The 23,316-nt window shown below is 43.1% G+C and overlaps 2 gene segments (V, D, J or C); both read right to left on the bottom strand.

Annotated features, from left to right (window-relative positions):
- Nucleotides 1-2,326: 2,326 nt before the first annotated feature.
- Nucleotides 2,327-2,762, bottom strand: LOC131422389 (T cell receptor beta variable 4-2-like). The segment is given in 2 exon segments: nt 2,327-2,601; nt 2,714-2,762. Coding segments are annotated over 2 exon segments (324 nt in total).
- Nucleotides 2,763-21,173: 18,411 nt separating this feature from the next.
- Nucleotides 21,174-21,637, bottom strand: LOC131400195 (T cell receptor beta variable 6-2-like). The segment is given in 2 exon segments: nt 21,174-21,487; nt 21,589-21,637. Coding segments are annotated over 2 exon segments (363 nt in total).
- Between the last annotated feature and the right edge of the window lie 1,679 nt (nt 21,638-23,316).

The following is a 23,316-nucleotide window of genomic DNA, read 5'->3' as shown; positions in this document are numbered from 1 at the left end:
AGAGGCCAGAAGAGAATGGGGCAACGTTTAGAACTGGCCTTAGGCAAAGGGAATGAGATGGGAATTCCCCAAGCACTCCAGGACTCCCCCACTCCCAGGAGACCAAAGATCACCAGCAGAAGAGCCTGCTGTCCATGGCAGGGTCAGGGTGGGACTGAGGCCAATCCCAGTGGGACATCTGGTCTTTAGCAGTCCAAGGGAGGAGACCCCATGACTCAAACTCTCAGGCAGCACCCACAGGAGTACCCCCATGGAAGAGAGTGTGGAGCGTTAGTGCCCACGTAGACACGTGATGCCCCAAGTTTCTGCCCCCCGTGTGTCCTGGATCATGCAGGCCCCCGGGCCCTGAGTGATATACTGCAGCCACAGAGGGACCTTTGGAGAATACGGGCTTCAGGACAGCTAAGCCAGGTGTGAAGACCCGGATAGACAGCCAGGACACACTCTGCTCTCTAACAGCTAATTCAGAGCCACAATCCAGGGGCGTCAACTCTGTGATTCATAGTTTGAGCCTGATGATTTAAACATTGGGAATAAAGAGACCAATGGAAAAAAAAAATTACCCTGCAAATTCAGTGTGGAGAGGAAATCCAGTGAGGAGCTGAGGCCTGAATCCTAAAAGGACATTACAGTGCAAGGGAAGGAGAGTGAACAAGAAAGTAAGTACCCAACGCTGTGTACACTGGCTCTGAACCATTGGGAGCAGGGCCCCCTTGGTGGCCTGTGGGGTTCAGAGCAAGTGTCTGTAGATTTGGAGCTTTGATCAGGGCTGAGGCTCGGGGTCTAGCCTTGAGTGAAAAAAAGAGAAATCAAAAAACAGATAAGCTGGATTAAGGAATAATAGAATTGGTGAAAATAGAGAGACACATATTTCTCAAACCCGTTTCCTAAAGTCTGGGTTTCCTACTGGCCTTTGCAGCTGGCTCCAGCCCTGGGATCCTTGCCTGGAAGTCCCTTCTCTGATTCCTCAATGTTCAGTGCTGCTTGATCCTGGGTGGTAACAGCTATGACAGAAGGGGCTCCTGGGTTACTGAGAAGAGAGGCTCAGAAACTGTGGGACCGGCAGAGTCCCAGGCAACACACCTCCTCACAGGGCTGCATTCTTCTTGTCCTCTGCTCTACTGTGGGGTGTGACTTGTGGGGGCACAAGTGTTTGTTTAGAGGATCCTGTGAAACCTAAAGCAAATGATCCACTTTACAGCAGGCTTGTTTTTTTCATGATAAAGAGACATTAGGAAAAAAAAACACTAGAACCAGATATGTTTATCTTTTAACCAGTTGACAGGGCAGAGTCACAACTGGGTAAAATAAAACCCACATCTAAAGATGTTTATAGAATAGAGAGTTGCAAGGTGAGTCGAATTGACAGCTGTACTGTGGTTTGAAATTCATAAGGAGTCCTCACTGTCCCTTGAGCGCCCTCTACAGGAGACAGGTCTTTGTGTCAGTGCACACCCACCCCAGTATGAGGGCTCTGCTCAGACCTTGGGGTCTGCTGGTGTTGGCGGGACTGAAGGCCACTACAAGGAGCAATGAGAGAAGATATGGGGTTCAGCAAAGATTGTCCCAAATACAAAGTCCTGCTCTGAAATGTCAGGAGACTGTCACTTCTTACTGCCTGTTGTGAGCAACAATCCAAGGGCATTTAATTATAAGCACAATGCGAAGCCCTGAGGAATTAGGATTAAAGAGACAGAAGGAAAAAGAATGAAGCCTGACAGTGTGAGAGCTCGAGTGGAGGAGAAGCCAGTGAGGATCCGGGACCCTGAAGGAGCAGAGAGAGTGAACCAGAGAACAGTGACACAAACCAGGTGAGGGGGCTGTTGTCCTCAGTGGGAGGAACAGACAGAGCACTCGGTGAGGGAAGGAGGTGCTTTGAAAAAGGTCTGAGCATAATGGAGCCGGGATCAGGGCTGAGGTCCAGGGTCTAACTTGGACGGAAGGAAAAGTCAGAGAAAGGTACCTACTGGAAGGAGGATTGTAGGACTGCTGTGGTCAGGGTGTAAGATTTCCTAGGGGCACAAGCCAATTGGAAGGCATTTGGAACAACTAAAGCTTGAACATGTCTGTCCTACTTTCAGCTGCAGGCACAGCCTTGTTCAAGACAAAGTCAGGCCATGGGTTGTTGATGTTTGTGCATGGAAATTAGCATTGCCATATCCAGTGAATTGACAGCGGTATTAGGGTCTGAAATTTCTGTCTAGGACCCTCCACAAATGTTGAACTGAGCCTTGGTTGTCCCCACAGCTTGCTGACTGGACCCAGGAGGTTTGTGCACAGGAAGAAGGTGACTCTGCGGCGCTGTGTCTTTGCTGCTGGCACAGAACTACATGGCGGAGTCTTCTGGCTCCAGGGCATCCATGCGAAGGTATAAAAGGGAGCTGTCTGGACATTTAGGAAAGAAGCAACTTGGAACACTCTCGTTCTTAATGAGTTCCTTCAAGTTGTAGGCAAACATGAGTTCCAGGGGCTTCTGTGCACTCTGTTTATACCAATACATAGAATTATGTCCCAGATGTTGTTCACATTTCAAAGACTTCTTATTTCTCATTCCTATGACCAGGTGTTTTGGTGTCTGAGTAATTCGAGTGTCCGTGGGGACTGCTGGGGGAAAGGGACAAAAGTCAGACAAAGGCCAGAAGGAAGACTCTTACTACAGCCACAAGAAAATGGCTTGAAGTCCAAGGGCAGCCCATTTGAACTCATGACTCACCTGCTCCCAAGAGACAGAGGACCACAAAGCAGAGCAGCCTGCAGCCCATGGTGGAGTCAGGGCTGTGGTGGCCTGTGTAACAAGGATGCCCTAGACAGGAGGCGGGGCTCTGGTCTCCTTGGACTTGGTTGGTGGTTTTGCCTGTGACATCACTGTCCTGACAGTTTCCTCAGCCCCAGGGACTTTTTCTTCCTCCCCTTTTCACACCTTATACAGATTCTGATAGAAGGTGGACTTGAATGACTGGGCTGGGATATTCCTCTGACAGCTGCTCTTTTGCTATTAGCTGCCCTCCTCATTATATAGATTCTCCCTCTATCCTCCTGCCTTCCAAGACCCCTTCTCAGCGACAGACCATTTCCCCTTCAAAGGATCTCCTTCCTCCTCTGCTCAGTCACACAGGACAACATTCCTCAACACACTTTTTCTCTCAGGGTCTTAAGCTCAGTGGAGCTCCTCTGACCTGCCACCTGGAGGGAGGAAGACTGGATGGTCATAGTCCAACTCTGGACCAGTGCCTAGCATTAAAAATGCATGACTGAGGCTGGCCCCATGGCCTAGTGGTTAAGTTTGGCATGCTCTGCTTCAGTGGCCCAGGGTTTGGTTCCCAGGCTCAGACCTACACCACTTGCCAGCGGCCATGCTGTGGCGCCAACCCATATAAAATAGAGGAAGATTAGCACAGATGTTATCTTAGGGCAAATCTTCCTCAAGCAAAAAGAGGAAGATTGGCAACAGATGTTAGCTCAGGGTGAATCTTCCTTAGGAAAGAGAAAAAAAAGCATCACTGTGATCTGATGCCAGCCAGGAGCCAGACACTGGGAAAGGTGCTGAGGGGAACATACAAGAGATAAGCCATCCTCTGCCCCTGTAGTGAGGGTACAGGGCTTGGCTGGGCTTATAGCCAACAGGTTGCTGAAAGATGACAACATGTTTAAAAACAAAATTCAACTGAGCAAATTTTAAAGACTTTATTGGCTTTATTCAAGGTATTATAAATGGGGAAGCATCCAATCTAGCAGATAGAAAGGAGCTCAGAGGAGCTGTACAAAACGAAAGACTTCCATAGGCAGAAGGGAGCAGGAAGAAGGAAGTTGCACTAGCAAAACGTGGGTTGATTTAGCAATGTCACTTTCCTTTAGGGGACAAAGTGGTCTGTCAGGCAGGTTACCTCACTAGTGCTGATCAGCTGATTCCTGATTGACTGGTTTAAGTTTCCATTTCTAGGAGAGCCAAAAGTGTAATCTAGTCTTGGTCTGATGATGTGGGACTTAACATAAATGACTCCATTTCGAGCCTGTTTTCTTGTTTTTGAACTAACACAAATTATCTGACGCAAGACAAAGGGAATTCAATTTGAAAATGATTTCAGTATAGTATCTTCGAGATGTCTACAACTGATGCTCCCAACTGATATAAAGATGAAGCCCCAGTGCCCTCACTTCCTTCCTACCCGCATCCATCACTCACTCCAAACTGTCACCCCTCACCCCAGGCTCAGAGATTTCAGTAGAGCCACAGCTCCTCCTTGTGGTCAAAGCAGCACATCTCCCAGATTGTAGGCCGCTTACTAGCCCAGGGTCAGCAATCCAGACTTATCCCTCAGTCCACAGACCTGGCGCAGCTGTGATGGGCATGAAACTCTACGGACTTGTGAAGAAGAAAGAAGCATCTGAAACAACACACAAAGTTGGCCACAAACCACTTGTCCACACACCTAGGACATTCAACTTTTGCTCAACAGGGATTGGTATGTCTGGATTCTTAGTCATGAGCAAAACAGACTATCACAGCCCCTGTGCAGCTTATAAGCCAGCTTGATTTGTTCAACAAATACTCGGTGAGCCACAGCTCAGAGCAACCATAAAATGTCAATGTTTTCACCCACAAAATTCTCTTGGGGTGGGGCAACTAACCTAGTCACAGACCACACTAGAGAATAAAATGTGTCCTATATGAAGTTTAAGAAATGTATTCAGTATTTCAGTGTTTAAATGATGTCATATAGGTGACACTATTTCCTCAACTGTTACAGCAGGGGAACTGACATGAAATGATCTCCAAAGCCCTGTCTATTTCTAAACTGTTAGAAACCAAACCAGGCCCCTCACTTCTACAGAGGGCTTTCCAATTTGGGACCAGATAGGATGACCAACCATGAGTAATTTCTACTTCACTATGTAAACTACCTGTTTATGCATGTTTGTCCATTTAGTTATTGGAATTGCATCTGTTCTCTCAAAACATACTGTTATGCCACTATTTATCTTTCATTTTAGAAGATTTGAAGATATAGGTAAACACAAAAATGAAATGATCTATAATTGCCAATTGATATTTACCATTTATGTATTATTATTGATTCAGATATTTAGTACCAAACTGGAATAAGAAGAACCTATGTAAATCTGTGTTGGGGATAGTGAGTGTAGTTACACATGCTTTAGGTCAAGAGTTGATAATTAAAATTTTTTTAACCCAGGGATGCACTGTATCAGGAGGAAAATATTAGCAGGTTTCTAATGTAGTAAATTTTATCAGATTTTCAATAGGGTCCATAAAACAAAAAAGTGTAATGGTGTATGGGTTAGAATTTAAGCAAAGAGGTCAGATATTATCCCCTTGAACCAGTTTCATACGCGATGGGCCTCCAATCTACTACAGTTGGAGATATCCCATTCTTACCTAAGAATCTAAAATTAACCCTAGTTAAAAGGGTAGCGTTGTTACTATTAAAATTACTATGATGGACATCCACTGATGCAAGAAGATGACTTGACTGGCCTTTCTACAAGAAAGCAGAAAATATGAATAAATAAAATTTTATTGCATTGTTTGACTCCCAACAAGTAAGGCAAAATTCCAAAGATTAATTTAAAAAAGGAATTTAAACTGAAACCTCAAACAATGAGTGAAAGTGAAAGGCTCGCTCACCCTGAGAATAGTGAACATAAGCATTTCTGGAAGCAAGGGGTAGGTGAAAGTTGAGTTTAAGTTATCTGAACTACGAATTGTGCCTGAAGAAGGAAAATAATCTAAGGGCAGTCTGAATTGCAAGAAGGAATAGTGAAAAGATGGATGGTAAACATGTAAGTAGATTCATACAAACATTGTGTATATAAAATAGTAAAAGCAAATGGTGCTTGAAGATAAAGAGAAAATACATACACGATTCCAAGACAGCTGGGGTTTGGGGTACAGAGAACTGAAAAAGAGCCCCAAGAATACATGTAAGGAAATTTCCCATTTTTCTTGGCCAACTTCTAATGCATATGCACAGGGTGGAATTCCAGAAGGTGAGCAGAGAACAGGGTCTGGAGGGCTGGAGAGATGAGCGGAGATTTCAGCAGACATTCGGCTGGAAGACACTGGCAGTCAGAGTTAGAATGGTTAGAATGAGGGACACTGGAGATGGTGCTGTGATTCCCACTGACACCCCGAAAGGCTATGCCCTATAATAATGACAACGTGCTAGGGCCCCCTAAGAGGGAGGGCGCAACTGAAACAGATCCCAGCAAATCTCACATTCAAACCTGCCAGAATCAACCTCACACTCTTTAGAAGAACACGACAGAATCCAGAGCCTCTGTTCTACACCATCCACAGTGCCCCACACAGACCCTTTTATAACCCTTCATGGAGAATACTTCAGTAGTCTCCTAGTTGTGATTCCACCCAAAATCTATCTCCCTTCTGATCCCTATCGCTGCTGGTGTTATTGTAAAAAAATATGAATTTGATGATGTTATCTCACCTAAGGTAGGACCAATGGCTAGCTACTACCTAGAGATTTGTGTTCAAAGTCCCTTCCATGTGTCATAATATCCTCCATCATCTGGCTACTGCCTGTTCTCCAGGAGGCTTCAAAGATGACCCTCAGTCAGAATTGGTAAGAATCATCTTGGTCATCCTTCTTGAAGGCAGGGAGTCTGCAGTGCACATGCTCCCTCCGCTGATGCTTCACCCCACCCTTTTTTTCTAGTTTACCTGTTGCCATGGACTTTCATGCTTCTACAAATAGTTTTCTATAAACAGTGAACTCATTGATAATCTAATTTCCCTTTGGTCCTAGAAACTTTTATCTTTGCCACATCTTCCTTTAGCGTTTTGCTCATCAAATATCTTCAGTGAATAGTGTGTTTTCAGTCATAATGATATCTACACTATGTACTGATATGTACAGCTGAGAAAGGCAAGGAATGGCTTCTTCCATCAGTTAAGAACTTCAGTGCACAGGACAGGGCCCTTTCTTGTTTGTGGAGCCCCAAGTACTTTAATGAATTTATTGTGAACCCCTGAACTAGCCGATGAGTAGAATTTTGTAAGACTTCCACATGCATAAAACTTAGAACTGCCCCAGGGGGTGTACTGACAGGCTGTATTACAGACTGAAACTCCAGCCATGGGTCTCACAGGGGGAAACAGCCTTGGGGCTGGGTGAACATGTTGTCCCCACAACTTCCTGGCTGGGGCTGGGGGTTTGTGCACAGAGAGACAGTGACTCTGCAGGGCTGTGTCTTGGCTCTTGGCACAGAAATACACAGCAGAGTCGCCGGGCTCCAGGGAGTCGACATGAAGGTTTAAATGAGCTTTGTCAGGAGGTTCAAGTGAGAAATGACTTGGAACTGTTTTGTTTAGAATGAGTTCCTTATTGTTGTAGGTAAACATGACCTTCAGCGATTGCTTGGAGTCCTGCCTGTACCAGCACATAGCATCATGGCTCAGCTTCTGTTCACATTTTACGGACTTCTTATTTCCCACTTGTGTGATGAGCTATTTTGGAGTCTGGGAAACTGCTGTGTCCAAGAGGCGTGAGAAGGAAAGAAACAGAATTCAGACAAGTCCCAGGAGGTAGCCTGTTTCTGGTGGCGTAATGAACAGGCTTAAAGACTCAAAGTAGGATTGTGCACCAGGGCCCAGGACTCACCTGCTCCCAGGAGGCAGAGGGCCACACAGCAGAGGAGCCTGGAGCCCATGTGGAATCAGTGCTGGTCAGGCCAAGCCCTAGCCCAGGATTCTGGTCTGGGGTGGTAAGAAGACCAGGCTGCAGTGCTCCAGGGCCCTGACAGGTCCTTGGCCTGTGATGTCACAGCCTAGAAGGATTTCCCCATTGGCAGGCTCTCTTCTAATCTAATTCTTTCTCCTCCTTTTTCATGGCCTGAATTTACTTCTTTCAAAGCCCTGTTTGGAATTTCTAGGAAGAGTTTGAGTGGGTTGGAGATGTTGCCTCAATGATGTTTCTCTGAGCGTCATTCTTGTGCCAGCAGCTGCCTCCCTCCCCTTTCCCTGCCCCAGAATCTGGACACCTCCTCCTTGCTTCCTGGGGCTCCTTCCTCAGAGTCAGGCTGGTTTCCTTCTCTGCATCTGCTGCTTCTCCTTCAGGATAGTGCAGGGTGATCCCACTCACATCCTGTCTCCCTTGAATGTGGTCTACGCTCAGTGGCCCCCTGACTAGATCAGTTGTGGGCAAGCGATTGCTGTGAGGTCTCCTCAGAGAACCAGCTGCAGACCACTTACATTGCATGAACTGATGTTAGCTAGGAGCATGATGAGTCCCTGAGGGGATAAACTGCAGTCCTGCTCTCTGTGATGTTCTCCTCTGTCCCAGAGGCAGAGCCCTGTGGGGATAGGTGGCTCCTAGGGAATAAGAAGTCACTTGTGATAGCAAAGAGGTTCTGGGGTGAATCATAGCAAGGCAGTTGGGGAAAGTCTAAGCCAAGGATTTTACCATTGAATTGTCTACAGGTCACCTTCCCTTTTGGTACCAAGTTTACAACTCAAGTCCTAGGCCAGGGTTTCTCAACCTGGGGACCATTGACATGCTTTGCTGGATTATTCTTTGTTGTGTGTGCTGTAGGATGTTTAGCAGCATCCCTGGTCTCTATCCACTCACTACATGCCAGTAGCACCTCCCACCCCCAGCTGTGACAACCGAAAGTGTCTCCAGACCTTGCTGAATCTCCCCTGTTGAGAAGCAGGGTCCTCTTTATTCCCTCCAGGAGTCCTTCCCCTCCTGCACCAGCCTCAGGGTTTTGGTAGGGCCACAGTTCCACCTAGTGATCAGAACAGGGCACTTCTCAGATCTCAGTGCCCCCATGGGCCTAGCCTCAGCCCTTAGGAAACCCAAGTCAGCCAGGACCGGTAGTAAGATCAGGGAGCCACAGCTGCCAGGTAGGCATTTGACTCACATACACACACACACACACACACACACACGCACACACACACACACACACACACGTGCACAAGCACACATTGTGTGACAACACTAACTGTCCACTACTGGTGAAACCCATTCAAAGACGCAGGTATTCATTTGTCTTTTGCTGAACCCAGAACAAGCACTAGGGATGCAGTAGTGACAAAAAAGAGTCAACCACTGGCCTTCCTGGAACTTCGGATATGGAACCTGAAATGAGTTCGCTCAGATGTGGTGTAACAAGCCAATCTCTGACACCCGTATAGTGGAAAAAAGTAGGAATTTCATTGCAAAGCGCTGAGCAAGGAGACGGGCAGCTAATGCTATAATCCCAAACTCCCTGAAGAGCTACAAGCAAGGGTTTTTATTTGGGATTTTAGGTAGGGGAGGGGGAGCACATGGCCTTGGCAGCTGAAGTTCTAAGAGTCCTCTGCCCAAGTGTGACTGTCTGTTCTATGTCTGCATGCGGTGGGTTTTTAGTGACGTCTCAAGTTTACAGTCAGTCATTTTAGCTTCTCAATGTTCCTGCAAGATGCTTAGTCAGGAGAGGGCTATCACCAAGTTCCTCTCTTGTCAGTGGTCCTCTTGCTGTTCTGCAGGGCATGCTCAGAAACTTGGGTTATTTTCTGTCCCATGTTAGCCTTATGGGTGCATGGCACAATTTCACCCTAATCCAGGGAAATTTTAATTCCTTCATCCTCAGTTTCACTCCCAGCATGCTTTATTGTTTACAGTCATCGAAGGGCTACTAGTACAAAGCATAAGTAAGACAATATTCTCACTCTGATGATGCTTATATTCTGAAAGGAGCAAAAATAAATTCACAGATTACCCTAGACCATAAATATAAAATACATGTTATATGGAAGTTAGGAAAATAATCAGTATTAACACAGCTAAGTATTGTGATTTATATAGCTTCCCAGTCCCTCATCAGTAAACAATGTGCTGAAATAAGTAATTTCCAAGTCTCTGTCCATTTTAAAGTTGTGTGATCCTAACCAGGGGCTCTCCTAGATGTTTACTGAGATAGTGGGTCTTATGCATCCAGTGTCCCAAGTACCTACCTCATTGCGCCACACAGCTCACATGGGAAGCTTTTCAAAGAAAGGAGGGGAGGGAGGGAGGGAGGAAGTAGGGAAGGAAGGAGGGAGGAAGGAAGGATAGAATGAAAGAAAGAAATAGTAAAAAACAAAACAGACACAGGGCTACATGTAATAGTGATCATATTTGAGCCTATAAAGAAGTAACCATGCTTAAAGAGTTGATTTCACATCAATTATTTACTTTAGTGTTTTATGCAAATGCTCTTGAAAAATCAGGGGCACACCATCCAGAGGGACTGGGATGAAACTGATATGAAGACACTTGCTGCACACGGGGTAATGTTGGTTCTGGCTGTTTTATATTCTTCACAGGAGAATTGGAAAACAGGATTTTTTCATCATTCATCAAGGATTTCCCAAAGGATAGAATGGAATAAAGAAATGGCTTCTTCACACCATCTTTTCTGACAGGTACTGCTGAACTGGAGAAGGCGCAGCCTCTACAGAAGAACAGAGGCTGAGGCTGGGATGCCTGGGAAGTGCCAGGGGTCAATCGGAGCAGGAAAGTAAAGGAGGGAAGAAAAATGCAATACTTTTAGCATAGAGATAACTTCATCCACAGAACGGTGGAGAGTCACGGGACGAGTGGGACGAGGCAGAAGCCTGGAGAAGAACTAGAACAAAGGGGAAACAGGCTGTAAGATATGAGGATGTGGATTTTGGACATTGGTCATATTCCTGGCTGTGCAAGATTTAAACTCCTTCTTTTATTTGGATAATTACCCGAAGTTTGGGTATTAGTGAGAAAAGTATTGTGTGCTGGCATGTTTTAAAAGTGAAATCATCCTCCCATTCTAGAAACAAAACCTACAGACAGTAAACTTTCCAGATGCTGACACCAAAGGCAGAGGAGATTCTGTCACTGCACAGAGCCAGAGCCATGTATGTGGGCAGTGACCTTAAAGTCCTGCAGAAGATGGTTTGTGTCCAGGACATTCAGTCATTGCCTTCGAGAGCCGAGCTTGCTCTGGGACTCCTAGAACCCAATGAGCCATAATTATTTCCATCCACCATCATTTACAGCCACAGTATTTTGGGAGTTTAGCTATGGTTTCTTTCTACCCAAAGGACAGCTATTGTCCAAGTCTACTTTTTTCATTGGGGAATGAAGAGCAAAATGGCCTGTTTAGGGTCTCTAGGAGCTTCAAAGAGAGAGAAGTATGAAGTTTGTGAACAGGAAGTGAGTGACTGTGCCACGCTGTGGCTGAGCTGCTAGCACGGAGATATACAGGCGATTCCCCCTGCTCTGCAGGCTGGATCTTCAGAGTAAAGGAGGATCTCTTAGGCCTGTCAGCAGAGAATCACTCTTTACTCATCCCTGATGTGTCTGGTGCATTCTTGTTCAGGAAGCGAATCAAAAACTCCAGGCCCTGCCTCAGCGTCTGTTGGTACCAAAAAAGGGGAGCACAACCAGAAATAGGATCACACCTAAGACTTACAGCCTGGCCCCTCTCTGTGACCTGGGAGACTGGAAAACTCTAGTATCTGTGTGACCTGCGGAGACAGAAGTTGGGAACAGTAAGGAGGAAAACAATTGTAATCATCACACACACACACACACACACACACACACACACACACACACACAGAAACTGCTTGGTTTTCTGAGGACTCACCTGCTCCCAGCAGACAGAGGGTCACACAGCAGAGGAGCCTGGAGCCCATGGCAGGGTCAGGACAGGAATGGGAGGTTGACCAGGTCAAGAGGAGGGATGTCCCTTGTCCCCACAAGGCAGTTTCCATACTGGCATCACTGCCTCTATCAACCCCACCACCTCTGGGACACATGATTTATATTATAACATAATTGAGTGACTAATTTAAATATTTATAAACTCCTTTTTAAACAAAATCAATGAACGGTTCATCATTTTCTACTCCAGTGCTGTCCAGATGTGGTGGATTCACGTTGTATCTCTAAGTTTATCTTCTCATCCACCCATCACTCCTCTGTCTGCTGCGCATTTTCACTAGGATGTGTCAACAGCACCTCCAATATAAGATACCAAAGGTGCATTCATTGTCTTCTCTGCAAGTCAGAATCTCCTGTGAGCATCCCTGTTTCTGTCACCCTCCCCACCATCCTCCTAGATACACATGCTCAGCATTATCCATTTCCTAGGCAATCATGGGCGTTGCGGGCTTGACGTGGCTTTGCCCCAGAATACACTGACCTATTCAGAGATACAGGAGGTGAAATGATGCCCTGGGAAAATATCTGAGTGGGAAGCTCCTATTCCTTCTGCAGGTCAAATACCAACTGCCCTCTCTGTGTTCATTAATCTCCATGCAGTGCTATGTTCTCCACAGCCCAGAGCAAAGCCTCATGTCATTCTAAGTCACCACGCGTTAGAAAATAGGTTCTTTGCAGCTTATTTATGGAAGAAGACTCTACTTCATTGACTTGTAAAACACTGGTGTATATACAATAATAAATTTAAGTATCCTTCTGGAAACCTACGAAGTTGTTATACGTAATTTAACACTCCCTTTCACTGCTATCAGAGCATCTAATTGTTCTACAGCCATTAATGTCTGCCGTTTTTATTAATAGGTCAACTGCAGTTACAAATATCCTTTCCTTCCCGTGGAGAATGGGAGCTGGATCAGAGACTGTGTGGTTGGGAACAAGACTATGGGGTCAGGGAGGAGGACATTCTATACCTCTGTGTCTTTGCTGCTTGCCCAAGAAACACTGCTGAGTCCCCCATAACTGGGGAAACCATCCAGATGTATAGAGTAAGATGTTTGGCTGACTTGTGTGAACAGTGTCAGAAGTGTCTGCTTATGATTTAACTATTATCTTCCAGGTGTTGTTGCCCATCTCATTCTGTCCCAGAGCATGGGTGACTCCATCCACGGAGCCTACGTGTGAAGGAGACAGAAGCTGAAGACAGTCCTATAAGTCTACTTGGGAAATGATTACAGTCTAAGCAAACTGGATTCAGGGATAAAACATCTTCCCGAGTTCCTGGAATTGCTTGCTTCCCAGATACCACAGACAGCTGTGTACATTCATGGAACCCACAGCAGGGCCAGGTCAGCACTGGGGGCTCTCTATCTCCCTGCATAGGGCTGTTTTCCCAGGAGATGGTAGTACCACTCAAGGGCAGTTTATAACAGCCTCATAAAATGTATTGGAAAGCTTTCTTTCATTTTCTATGCTCTATAATATTTCATATAAAATTAAAATTATCTACTATTTGACTGTTTGGTAAAATTTAACTGTAAAACTGTCTGTGCTCAGTGTTTTGGGAGATGGATGGACATGAACTATTGATTCAGTTATGTTACTGTTTCATATATCTCATTTCTTTCTAATTTAACGACAATTTCCATAGTCATGTTTTACAGTTTGAGCTCTGATCTATTTTTAGTTATTTCTTCTTCTTAATTCCTAATATAATTTATTTACCACCTTTTTTTCTTTATAAGTCATGCTTAGTGCGTGTACACTTTATTAGTTTCCAAAACTATGTTTGTCATAATTGAGTCTTGTTAAAACATTTTGCTTTTTGTTTCATCTCTTTTCCTGCTTTATATCTATGATTTTATTTCTTTTACTTTTGGGGGGAGGTTATTTTGTGCTTTTTCCTAGGTTCTAAGCTTAATGTTTAGATTATTATTTTTCTGAACTTATTAGTGCTTAACATCTATAAATTTCTCTCAAAGTACTGCTGTAGTTGCCGCCCTTATTTATTGATATGTAGTATTGTCAGCATCTCTTATTTCTAAACTTTTTTAAAATCCTACTAAGATTTATAGTAAAACTGAGGATTTATTTGGAATTATGTTTTTACATTTATAAATACAAGGTTTTTAAAAAGTTATCTTTTGTTTTTTCCTTTAGTCTTTAGTGTACTAGTGTCAGAGAAGGTCATCTTTATGATACCAGCACTTTAAAATTGATTGAGATCTCCTTCCTGGCCTTATCAATAGTCACTTTAAATAAATGTTCAATGTGAAGTTGTGAACTTTTTTTTCTAATTTGGGTGTGCAGGATTTTATATATTTTCCTATCATCGGTCTCATTAAACGTATTGTTCCAGTGTTATGTATCTTTACTAACTTGTTATCCGTTGATCTATTACTTATGAAGGAACTCTTCTTAAAATCTTCCACCACAATAGCACGTTTGTCAATTTCTCATTTTAATATTGTTATTTTTGTATCTGAAGCCATATTTCTTACACATACATGTTTATTAGAATTTTAATCTGCTTGCGTGCAGTGCAACTTGCCCATTTTGTCACCGTTAAAATAACTGAACTGTGTTAACATCTACCAGTCTGAGGAAAGCAATAACGATGTTTTTTGCAATGAGTATCTTTTATACTTAAATGGCTACACCAGATTTCTTCTGGTTGGGGTTTTTTGACAACTCTGTGTCCTTATCATTTAGGTATTTCTCTTTTTAATAGTATATAATTTTATTTTTTAAATTATTATTACTATTTTATTAAGGTTATATTGGAATATAACATCATATAAATTTCAGGTGTATATTATATATTTCAGTTTCTGTGTAGACAACATTGTGTTCATTACCAATAGTCCGTTTTTATCCATCACCGTACATATGTGTCTATTTCTCCTTTCGCACCCCCCTTCCCCCCCTTATAACCATTAATCTTTTCTCCTTATCTATGTGTTTGTTTATCTTCCACATGTGAGTGAAATTATATGGAGTTTGTCTTTCTCTGTCTATTTGACATAGCATAATACACTCAAGGTCCACTTATGTTGTCCCAAATGGCTTGAATTTGTCTTTTTTATGGCTAAGTAATATTGCGTTGTGTATATATATGTACCACATTTTCTTTATCCATTCATGCCCTGATGGTCACTTGGGTTGCTTCCATGTCTTGGCTGTTGTGAATAATGGTGCAATGAACATAGGGGTACATAAATCTCTTTGAATTGTTGATTTCATGTTCTTTGGAGAAATACCCAGTTATAACCTGATGTTTTACCCTCAATCTTACAATTTCAAACTGTTGAGATTTTAACAGGGAAGGCCCATTAATATTGAGTTTAATTAATGATATTTTTATATTTATTTCTAACAGCATTTTTGTGCTTTTTATCTATCCTGCTTTCTCTTTTTTCTTTGTTCTCTCTTTTCGAAATCCTTCTCTATCTTCTTTGAATTAATTCTATTTCTTTAATATTCCTTCTTCTACCTCTGTATTGAAGTTATATACTCTATTTCTGCCTTTTTAATTGTTACTCTTATTTTTTAAAAGCATACACAGTGGAAAGTCTGTTAAATATCTCCACTCTTCTCAAACCAAATAAGAAAATATTACCATTTTCAGTTCAATTAACTTGCCTCTCCTTGTATGCCAAAGATATTTTAACATTAGTGCCCGTATTAGACACTCATCATAGCCGTCAGTCTGTGTAGATTTCAGTACATGACTATCAGATTAAATTGACTCCATCACATATATGTTCCATACCTTTCTTCTGGGATCATTTTCCATCTCTCTTAAGTATATTTTTGGCAATTTATTTATTTTCCTCTCCTGAAAATAATTTTTCATCAACCTCGTGGGTGAGGACCAGAGTAATAATTGTTATTTATTTATTATTTTTGCTGAGGAAGATTAGCTCTGAGCTAACAACTATTGCCAGTCTTCCTTGGTTTTTGCTCAACGAAGATTAGCCTTGAGCCAACATCTGTGCCAATCTTCCTCTACTTCATATGTGGGTCGCCACCACAGCACAACTGAGGAGAGATGTAGTTCCATGCCCAGGATCCGAACCCGTGAACCTGGGCTACCCAAGTGGAATGTGCCGAACTTTACCAGTATGCTATGGGGCTGGACACCAATAATTGTTATTTTTAACCTCCTTTCTTGACTTTCGCTGTTACTCTGTCTAATTATTCCTTTGGGAGATATCTATCTTTTCTTTTGACTGCTTTCAAAATCTTCTCTTTTTCATTCATGCTCTACAATTTCACTATGATGTATCTATTTACCTTACTAGAGAGTTATTAGGATCGTTGTCTTTAATTTGAGGATTTATGTCTTTAATCACCTCTGGAAAATTCTCAGCTAACCTCTCATACAACATCAGTTCTATCAGTCTCCCTATTTTCTCTTTCTGCAACTTCAACTATATGTAAGAAAGATGAGGAAGTTCTAATAAAATATTATGTATGATTTAATAAAATATTATGTATTATTTTTCTTCCCCATCCTTTAACTTCTCTTTCAAGTTTCACATTTAATTTTCCATGCAACATTCCTGGTAATGTCTTCAGATTTGTCTTTTATGTGATTATTAATCTCTTTAGGAGCATCTCTTCTGCTGTTTAATTTATCCATTATTTTTTTCAGTGATTATTAATCATTTCTAGATATCCTATTTGGTGTTGTTTTTGTGTTGCCTGATGTTCCTTGACAATCTTTTTTCCTTGCTTATATTTCAAATCTCTCTTTTATTCTTTTGAATATAACGTTTCAAACATTCATATGTTATAATGCCAAATGGCTGTCGGTTTCAAATGTTTATTGCTTCTGCTCAGTTTTGTTTTATTTTTATTTATTTTTTTATGTAAGATAATTTTATGTTGTACAGGCAAGAAAATTTGCCTTCTTTTTTATTTGTTTGTTTGGTTTTCTATTGCAGTAACATTGGTTTATAACATTATGTAAGTTTCAGGTGTACATCATTATACTTCTATTTCTGCATACATTACATCATGTTCACCACCCAAAGATTAATGACAATCCATCGCCACACACATGTGCCTAATCATCCCTTTCACCCCCATCCCTTCCGCCTTCCCCTCCAGTAACCACCAATCCAATCTCTGTCTCTATGTGATTGTTTGTTGTTGTTTTTATCTTCTACCTATTAGTTAGATCACACGGTATTTGACTTTCTCCCTCTGACTTATTTCGCTTAACATAATACCCTCAAGATCCATCCATGTTGCCACAAATGGCTGGATTTCATTGTTTCTTATGGCTGAGTGGCATTCCATTCTGTATACATACTACATCTTCTTTATCCATTCGTCCTTTGAGGAACTCTTAGGTTGCTTCCAAGTCTTGACTATTGTGAACAATGCTGCAACGAACACAGGGGTGCATGTATCTTTACGTGTGCATGTTTTGGATAAATACCCAGCAGTGGAACAGTTGGATTGTATGGTAGTTCTATTCTTAATTTTTTGAGGAATCTCCATATGTTTTCCATAGTGGCTGCACCAGTTTGCACTCCCACCAGCAGTATATAAGAGTTCCCTTCTCTCTGCATCCTCTCCAACACTTGTTTCCTGTGTTGTTAATTATAGCCATTCTGATAGGAGTGAGGTGATATCTCTTTGTAGTTTTGGTTTGCATTTCCCTGATAGTTAATGATGTTGAATATCTTTTCATGTGCCTGTTGGCCATCTATATATCGTCTTTGGAGAAATGTCTGTTCATTTTTCCCATTTTTTAATTGAGTTGTTAGTTTTTTTGTTGTTGAAATGTATGAATTCTTTATATATTTTGGAGATTAACTACTTATCAGATGCATGGTTTGCAAATATCTTCTCCCAATTGTTAGGTTGTCTTTTCATTTTGTTGATGGTTTCCTTTGCTGTGCAGAAGCTTTTTAGTTTGTTGTAGTCCCATTTGTTTATTTTTTCTATTGTCCCCTTGTCCAGTCAGACATGGTACTCGAAAATATGTTACTAAGATTGATGTCAAAGCGCGTACTGCCTATGTTTTCTTCTACAAGTTTTGTTGTTTCAGGTCTTACATTCAAGTCTTTAATCCATTTTGAGTTAATTTTGTGTATGGTTCAAGATAATGGTCTACTTTCACTTTTTTGCAAGTAGTTGTCCAGTTTTACCAACACCATTTGTTGAAGAGACTCTTTTCTCCATTGTATATTCTTGGCTCCCTTGTCAAAAATTAGCTGTCTGTAGATGTGTGGGTTTATTTCTGGGATCTAAGTTCGGTTCCATTGATCTGTGTGTCTGTTTCTGTGTCAGTACTGTGATCTTTTGGTTACTATAACTTTATAGTATATTTTGAAGTCAGGGAGTGTGATACCTCCAGCTTTGTTCTTTGTTCTCAGGATTCCTTTGGCTATTCGGGATCTTTTGTTGTTCCATATAAATTTCAGAATTCTTTGTTCTATTTCTGCGAAAAATGTCATTGGAACATTGATAGGGATTGCACTGAATCTATAGATTGCTTTAGGAAGTATGGACATTTTATCTATGTTAATTCTTCCAATCCAAGAGCACGGAAAATCTTTCCATTTCTTTGTGTCTTCTTCAATTTCGTTCAACAATGTTTTATAGTTTTCAGTGTACAGATCTTTCACCTCTTTGGTTAAATTTATTCCTAGGTATTTTATTCTTTTTGTTGAAGTTGTAAATGAGATTGTATTCTTAATTTCTCTTTCTGCTACTTCATTGTTAGTGTATAGGAATGCAGCTGATTTTTGTATGTATGTTGATTTTGTATACTGCAACATTACTGTACTCATTTATTGTTTCTAAAAGATTTTTGATGGATTCTTTAGCATTTTATGTATATAAAATCATGTCATTGGCTCACTTTTTTTGTGTGTGTGAGGAAGGTTAGCCCTGAGCTAACACCCACGCTAATCCCCCTCTTTTTGCTGAGGAAGACCAGCTCTGAGCTAACATCTATTGCCAATCCTCCTCCTCTTTTTCCCCAAAGCCCCAGTAGATAGTTGTATGTCATAGTTGCACATCCTTCTAGTTGCTGTATGTGGGACGCGGCCTCAGCACGGCCAGAGAAGCGGGATCCGAACCCGGGCTGCCAGTAGCAGAGGGCGCACACTTAACCGCTAAGCCACGGGGCCAGCCCTCACTTTTGTTTTAATGTTCTTAATAGTGGGAGAATATTTTTCTAAAGTTAAACTGTGGAGTTCCTGAGAGGCCTGGATGAAGAGTACAGAACTTCAAGAGTCCCTAGTTTTTGCAAAAATCTCAAATCCAACTCCCAAATATATTAGCCCAAGAACTGTCTGCTGTGCTCTGGGCTGCTGAATAAACCTGTGCCCTTAGGTTCCTAGTTTCAGAAAATGCTCTCAGAGCAGCCCCAGTGCTAGCTCCAGAATACAACTCTGATGTTCTGTTTCCTTTTAATTATAATCTTTCCATAAATTAGAGCCCATAAGGAAATGTAGTCATGACATTTGCTTCCTGTTCTTCCAAGGGGATTATATATTATATTTATTTGTTAATGGGATATAAATCCCTAAATCTACAGACATCTCCTCTTCTTTCCTTTTTGCACAACCCATAATTTCATGAAATATGCTAATATCAGAATAATATTTATACAGCTTATTCTCAGTCAGGTTAAAGAACATGCCATATTTTAAATTGGAAATTCCCATACCAACTGACAGAATACTTTGCACAAAAAAAAAAATCTCCTGTGCTTGTTCAACAAGTGAACATTCTTTTATAGAATTATAGCATCTCAGACACGGGGGGAATCACTGACTCATATATCCTGTGTAACTGGGACTGAAATGCCAAAACCACTGAGACCTCAAGTCCTTGCATCAAAGATTTGTTCTACCATCAGTCAATTTATGATCATTAGGGAACAAAAGTACTCAGTTTCTACTTAGTGCTGACTTTTTCAAAGTAAAAGTAATATACTTTGCTTTAAAGTCGTATGTTCTCATTTTAGTACATTAAGAAGTTACATTAACAATGAATTAAGCCTGCCAGGCTAGACCTCACCTGGAAAAGACAGAGCTCTTTGCTGAAAAGACCAAGTTTCCAGAGGTCGGTCACTGTGGTGCGGGAAGGAGGTTGAATTATTTCCCTGTAGTTACAAGATGCTGAGACATCTGATATCCTGGGTACTAAGCTGATTGGGTACAAAGACTGGTCAGATGTATCTTACTAGGACTCCTTGTAGTCCGTAGAGGGAAAGGTTGTCCTGAGAAATTGTTTTTCAATCATCTCAGACGTGTTTGGGGCTCTAGCCCTCTCTGCTCTTTCCTGTTTTCGGGCCAGGCATCTACATGGGGAGCAGGCATCTCTACAGCACTGTATTCTTGCTGCCATTGCAGAAACACACGGCTATTCCCTCAGCTCTGAGGACTTAACTTTGTTTTGTCATCAGATCTCTGAGTTGATCACCTCTAATTCAATGAAGAACATTTCTCAGACTGTGGACCCCAAAGGGAGACCACAGTGCCTGCCTTTGGGTGTAACAGATCCGGATCCAGGGATGGTTCTAGAGATGAGATTACATCCACTGTCTCCATTGGTCTCCTCACGCTGACCAACTTTCCTTGTGTTGGAGCAACACCAACATCACAGAAGCTCACGGGGGAGAGAGAAGTAGGAGACAGAGCCTGGCTTCTGAGTAGGAGGGAGATGTATCCACAGTCGTGAAAGACCAGTTTGTAGTTGAGACCTGGAAAATCCGGCACAGAGACATCCAAACTCTGGCCACAATTCACATGGGAAACAGGTGTACCCAGAAGTGTCCGACCACACGGTGGGACCTTGAATGGGAGCTCGAGTAGGAGTAGGCCACTACAGAGAGGAAGGGTCCATGTCCAGTGCAGAGGAAATAGCCTTTGAAGGCTCTGAGATGGGAAGGGATATGACAGAGAGGAGGGACTGACAGGTTAGCTGGAGTAGAGAGGGCAGGGCAAGCTGTGTAAGCTGGAGCCGGGGAGATGGGGAGAGGAAAGACCCAGCAGGGCCTTTGGCATGACTTCCTCCAAGGGGAATGGTGGGCAGGAGCAGAGACCACGTGAGGGCCAGGGCTGGGGGAGGACCTTAGAGAGAGACAGCAATGAGGGGCCCAGGGAGACAAGGGGGTATAGATGTATCTACTTACCAATGACTTTCCAACCTGGAGGCATCAGACTTAGGCACATGACTATAAAGTCCGAGCTGCGGAAACACCTTCCCGACAAATGACACAGCTGCAGAGGAAAGGCTGAGAGAAACGGTGGAGAAATGTCTCCCCGGGCGCCTGCGGTCAGGGCCAGGCCTGGCTGAGACTGCCCTGGAGACGGACCTCAGCACACTCTGGGTTCTACTGCACTCACGGGCCGACTCCGGGGCTAGGAGTCGACTAAGCGCTCGGCTGAGTCCCGGGGTGCCTGGCCTCGCCCTGCCTTTTTGTGCAGAGAGGAGTCAGCTGTGCAGCGCTGTGGAGTAACTGCTGGCACAGAAGTACACAGATGTCTGGGAGGGGGTAGTGAACTTCAGCATGAGGAGGAAGTTCTCTGTATTTGGTCTAGAGACACCGTACCCCTCGAGAACATCTCCCTTTGCATTGGAACCAGCACGAGCTGAGTAATGGATCAGCCTCAGCCCATGTCCCAGGTCTTGTCGATACCAGTACATAGAGTCATGGCTCATATCCTGGGCACATCTCAGTGTCGTGTTCTGTCCTTTTCCCAGGACCTGGAATTTTGGGGTTTGAGTGACGCCAGCATTCACTGGACCTGTGGAGAAGGAGATGAAGCTGATGCTGCAGACACAGGGAAAGGCTCAGCACTGAGACCTGGAAATTTTCACTCATAAAAAATCCCTGCCCAGGACTCACCTGCCTGCAGGAGACAGAAGGCCACTGAGCAGAGGATGCCACTGCTCATGGCAGGAGCAGGACAGATGGAGGGGTCTTCTGTGTCTATGTGCTGATGGTAGGGGAACGGGGCTCTCCCGGGAGTCATTCTGAGATGTCACTCTCCCCACCTGGGCCCCGGGGCCAACTTGTCACAAGGGGCCACGCCCCTTCCCCCAGAGGGTCAAAGCAAAAATAAATGTACAAGTGAACAGCTTAGAATGGGAAGAATGCATTTGTCTGGATTGACACAAGTGTTAGAGGTTGTTGTTAACATTTTGCAAAAAAGTTCGTAACTTTATGTATATTTTTCTTGTGACACAATTTTTCACTAACACATTTGTTTTATGCATCTAAGTATGTCTGTAGTATTGAATTTTACTGAAAATCCTTGTGGCTTTTTGATGCCTTTTCTGACTCATGAGTCCCAAATGCTCCTTCAAGTATCCGTTTCTACTTTGCTCATTGACCGCCATCCTGTTAAGGTCCTTCCACCTGCAATGACTCTCCTGGTATCTGGTTGCCAGTCCTCAGGGGCGGGCTCACCAACATTTGAGGAGCCGTTCTGCTCTGTTTCTTATCAATTCACTGACAGGTGGGAGACCTGCCAAATGCACTAGAGCCCCTTCATATTCCCCAGAGCACTTGTTCCTGGGTTTGTGATGAGACAGCAGCAAGCAGAACAGCCTCACACCTGTGACTGACCTTTCTCTGTGACAAGGTGATCGCTGCTCAGCGCTGTGGATGACCTACTGGCACCAAGGAATACAGATGTGTGAGGGACTTGGGGAGACGTGGCAGACTCCAGGGTAAGTTAACAATGCTCAGTTCTTTATTTGAGACATCCATTCTCTGGGGGTTATCTCCTTGTGAAGAATGGCTGCTGTTAATTAAGTGATAAATATCATGGAGCCCAAAAACTATATCTCATCACACACAATCCCACACTTAGAAGGACCCTGTACTTGGTTCAATGCTCTGCTGTCATGATCTTCATATTCTTAATAGTATTTGAACCAATGGCCCTGCAAATTATGTAGCTGGTCCTGAGTACATGGTTTTGGACCTGTGGTCACCTCCCAGTGTGCTGGTTTCCCTTCAGCAGAACCAGATGTCTGGAGTGTGGGTGACTCAGCATCTCGGGGGCCTTGGAGAGAAGGACACAGAAACTAAAGTCAGAACCAAAGGAGGAGCCTGATGTTGTAACCACAGCAACAAGCCTGAAGTTGGGCCTGGCTAGCCCACGAGTGGGTTCCACGGCTGTGTCTGGGACTTGTCTGGTCCAGGAGACAGAAGGACACACAGGACAGGACACTGGTGCTCAGGCAAGGCCAGAGCGGAACGGAGGATTTTTGAGCTCAAGGCTTGTGCTTTGTGGGATGGACATTTGTGGTCAAGGCAAAGGAAACCCTTCCCCCAAGGTGGAATGATCTCTCAATGAAGTCACCATTGCCCGTGGTCTGCTCAGCCCCAGCACACACTGTTTGATCATGAAGCTTAGCTGTATGTGTGTGTCTGACAGGAACTCAAAATGATTTCCTTGGAGATGACGAATATTTGTCAAAATATCGTTATAAAATAATTTGAATGTATGGGTGCATGAGAAAAGAAATGAATAAAAATGAGTAAGTAAATTTTATAAAAGCAGCTTCAAACAGCTAGAAAGACCTTTGGATGGTCATTTTATCACACCGTCTATCTCCGGATAGA

The sequence above is a fragment of the Diceros bicornis genome, chromosome 3, assembly GCF_020826845.1.
Source record: "Diceros bicornis minor isolate mBicDic1 chromosome 3, mDicBic1.mat.cur, whole genome shotgun sequence".
Classification (NCBI taxonomy): Eukaryota; Metazoa; Chordata; class Mammalia; order Perissodactyla; family Rhinocerotidae; genus Diceros; species Diceros bicornis.
Note: the sequence above shows the minus strand (reverse complement) of the source record. Positions and strands in the feature narration are given on the sequence as shown.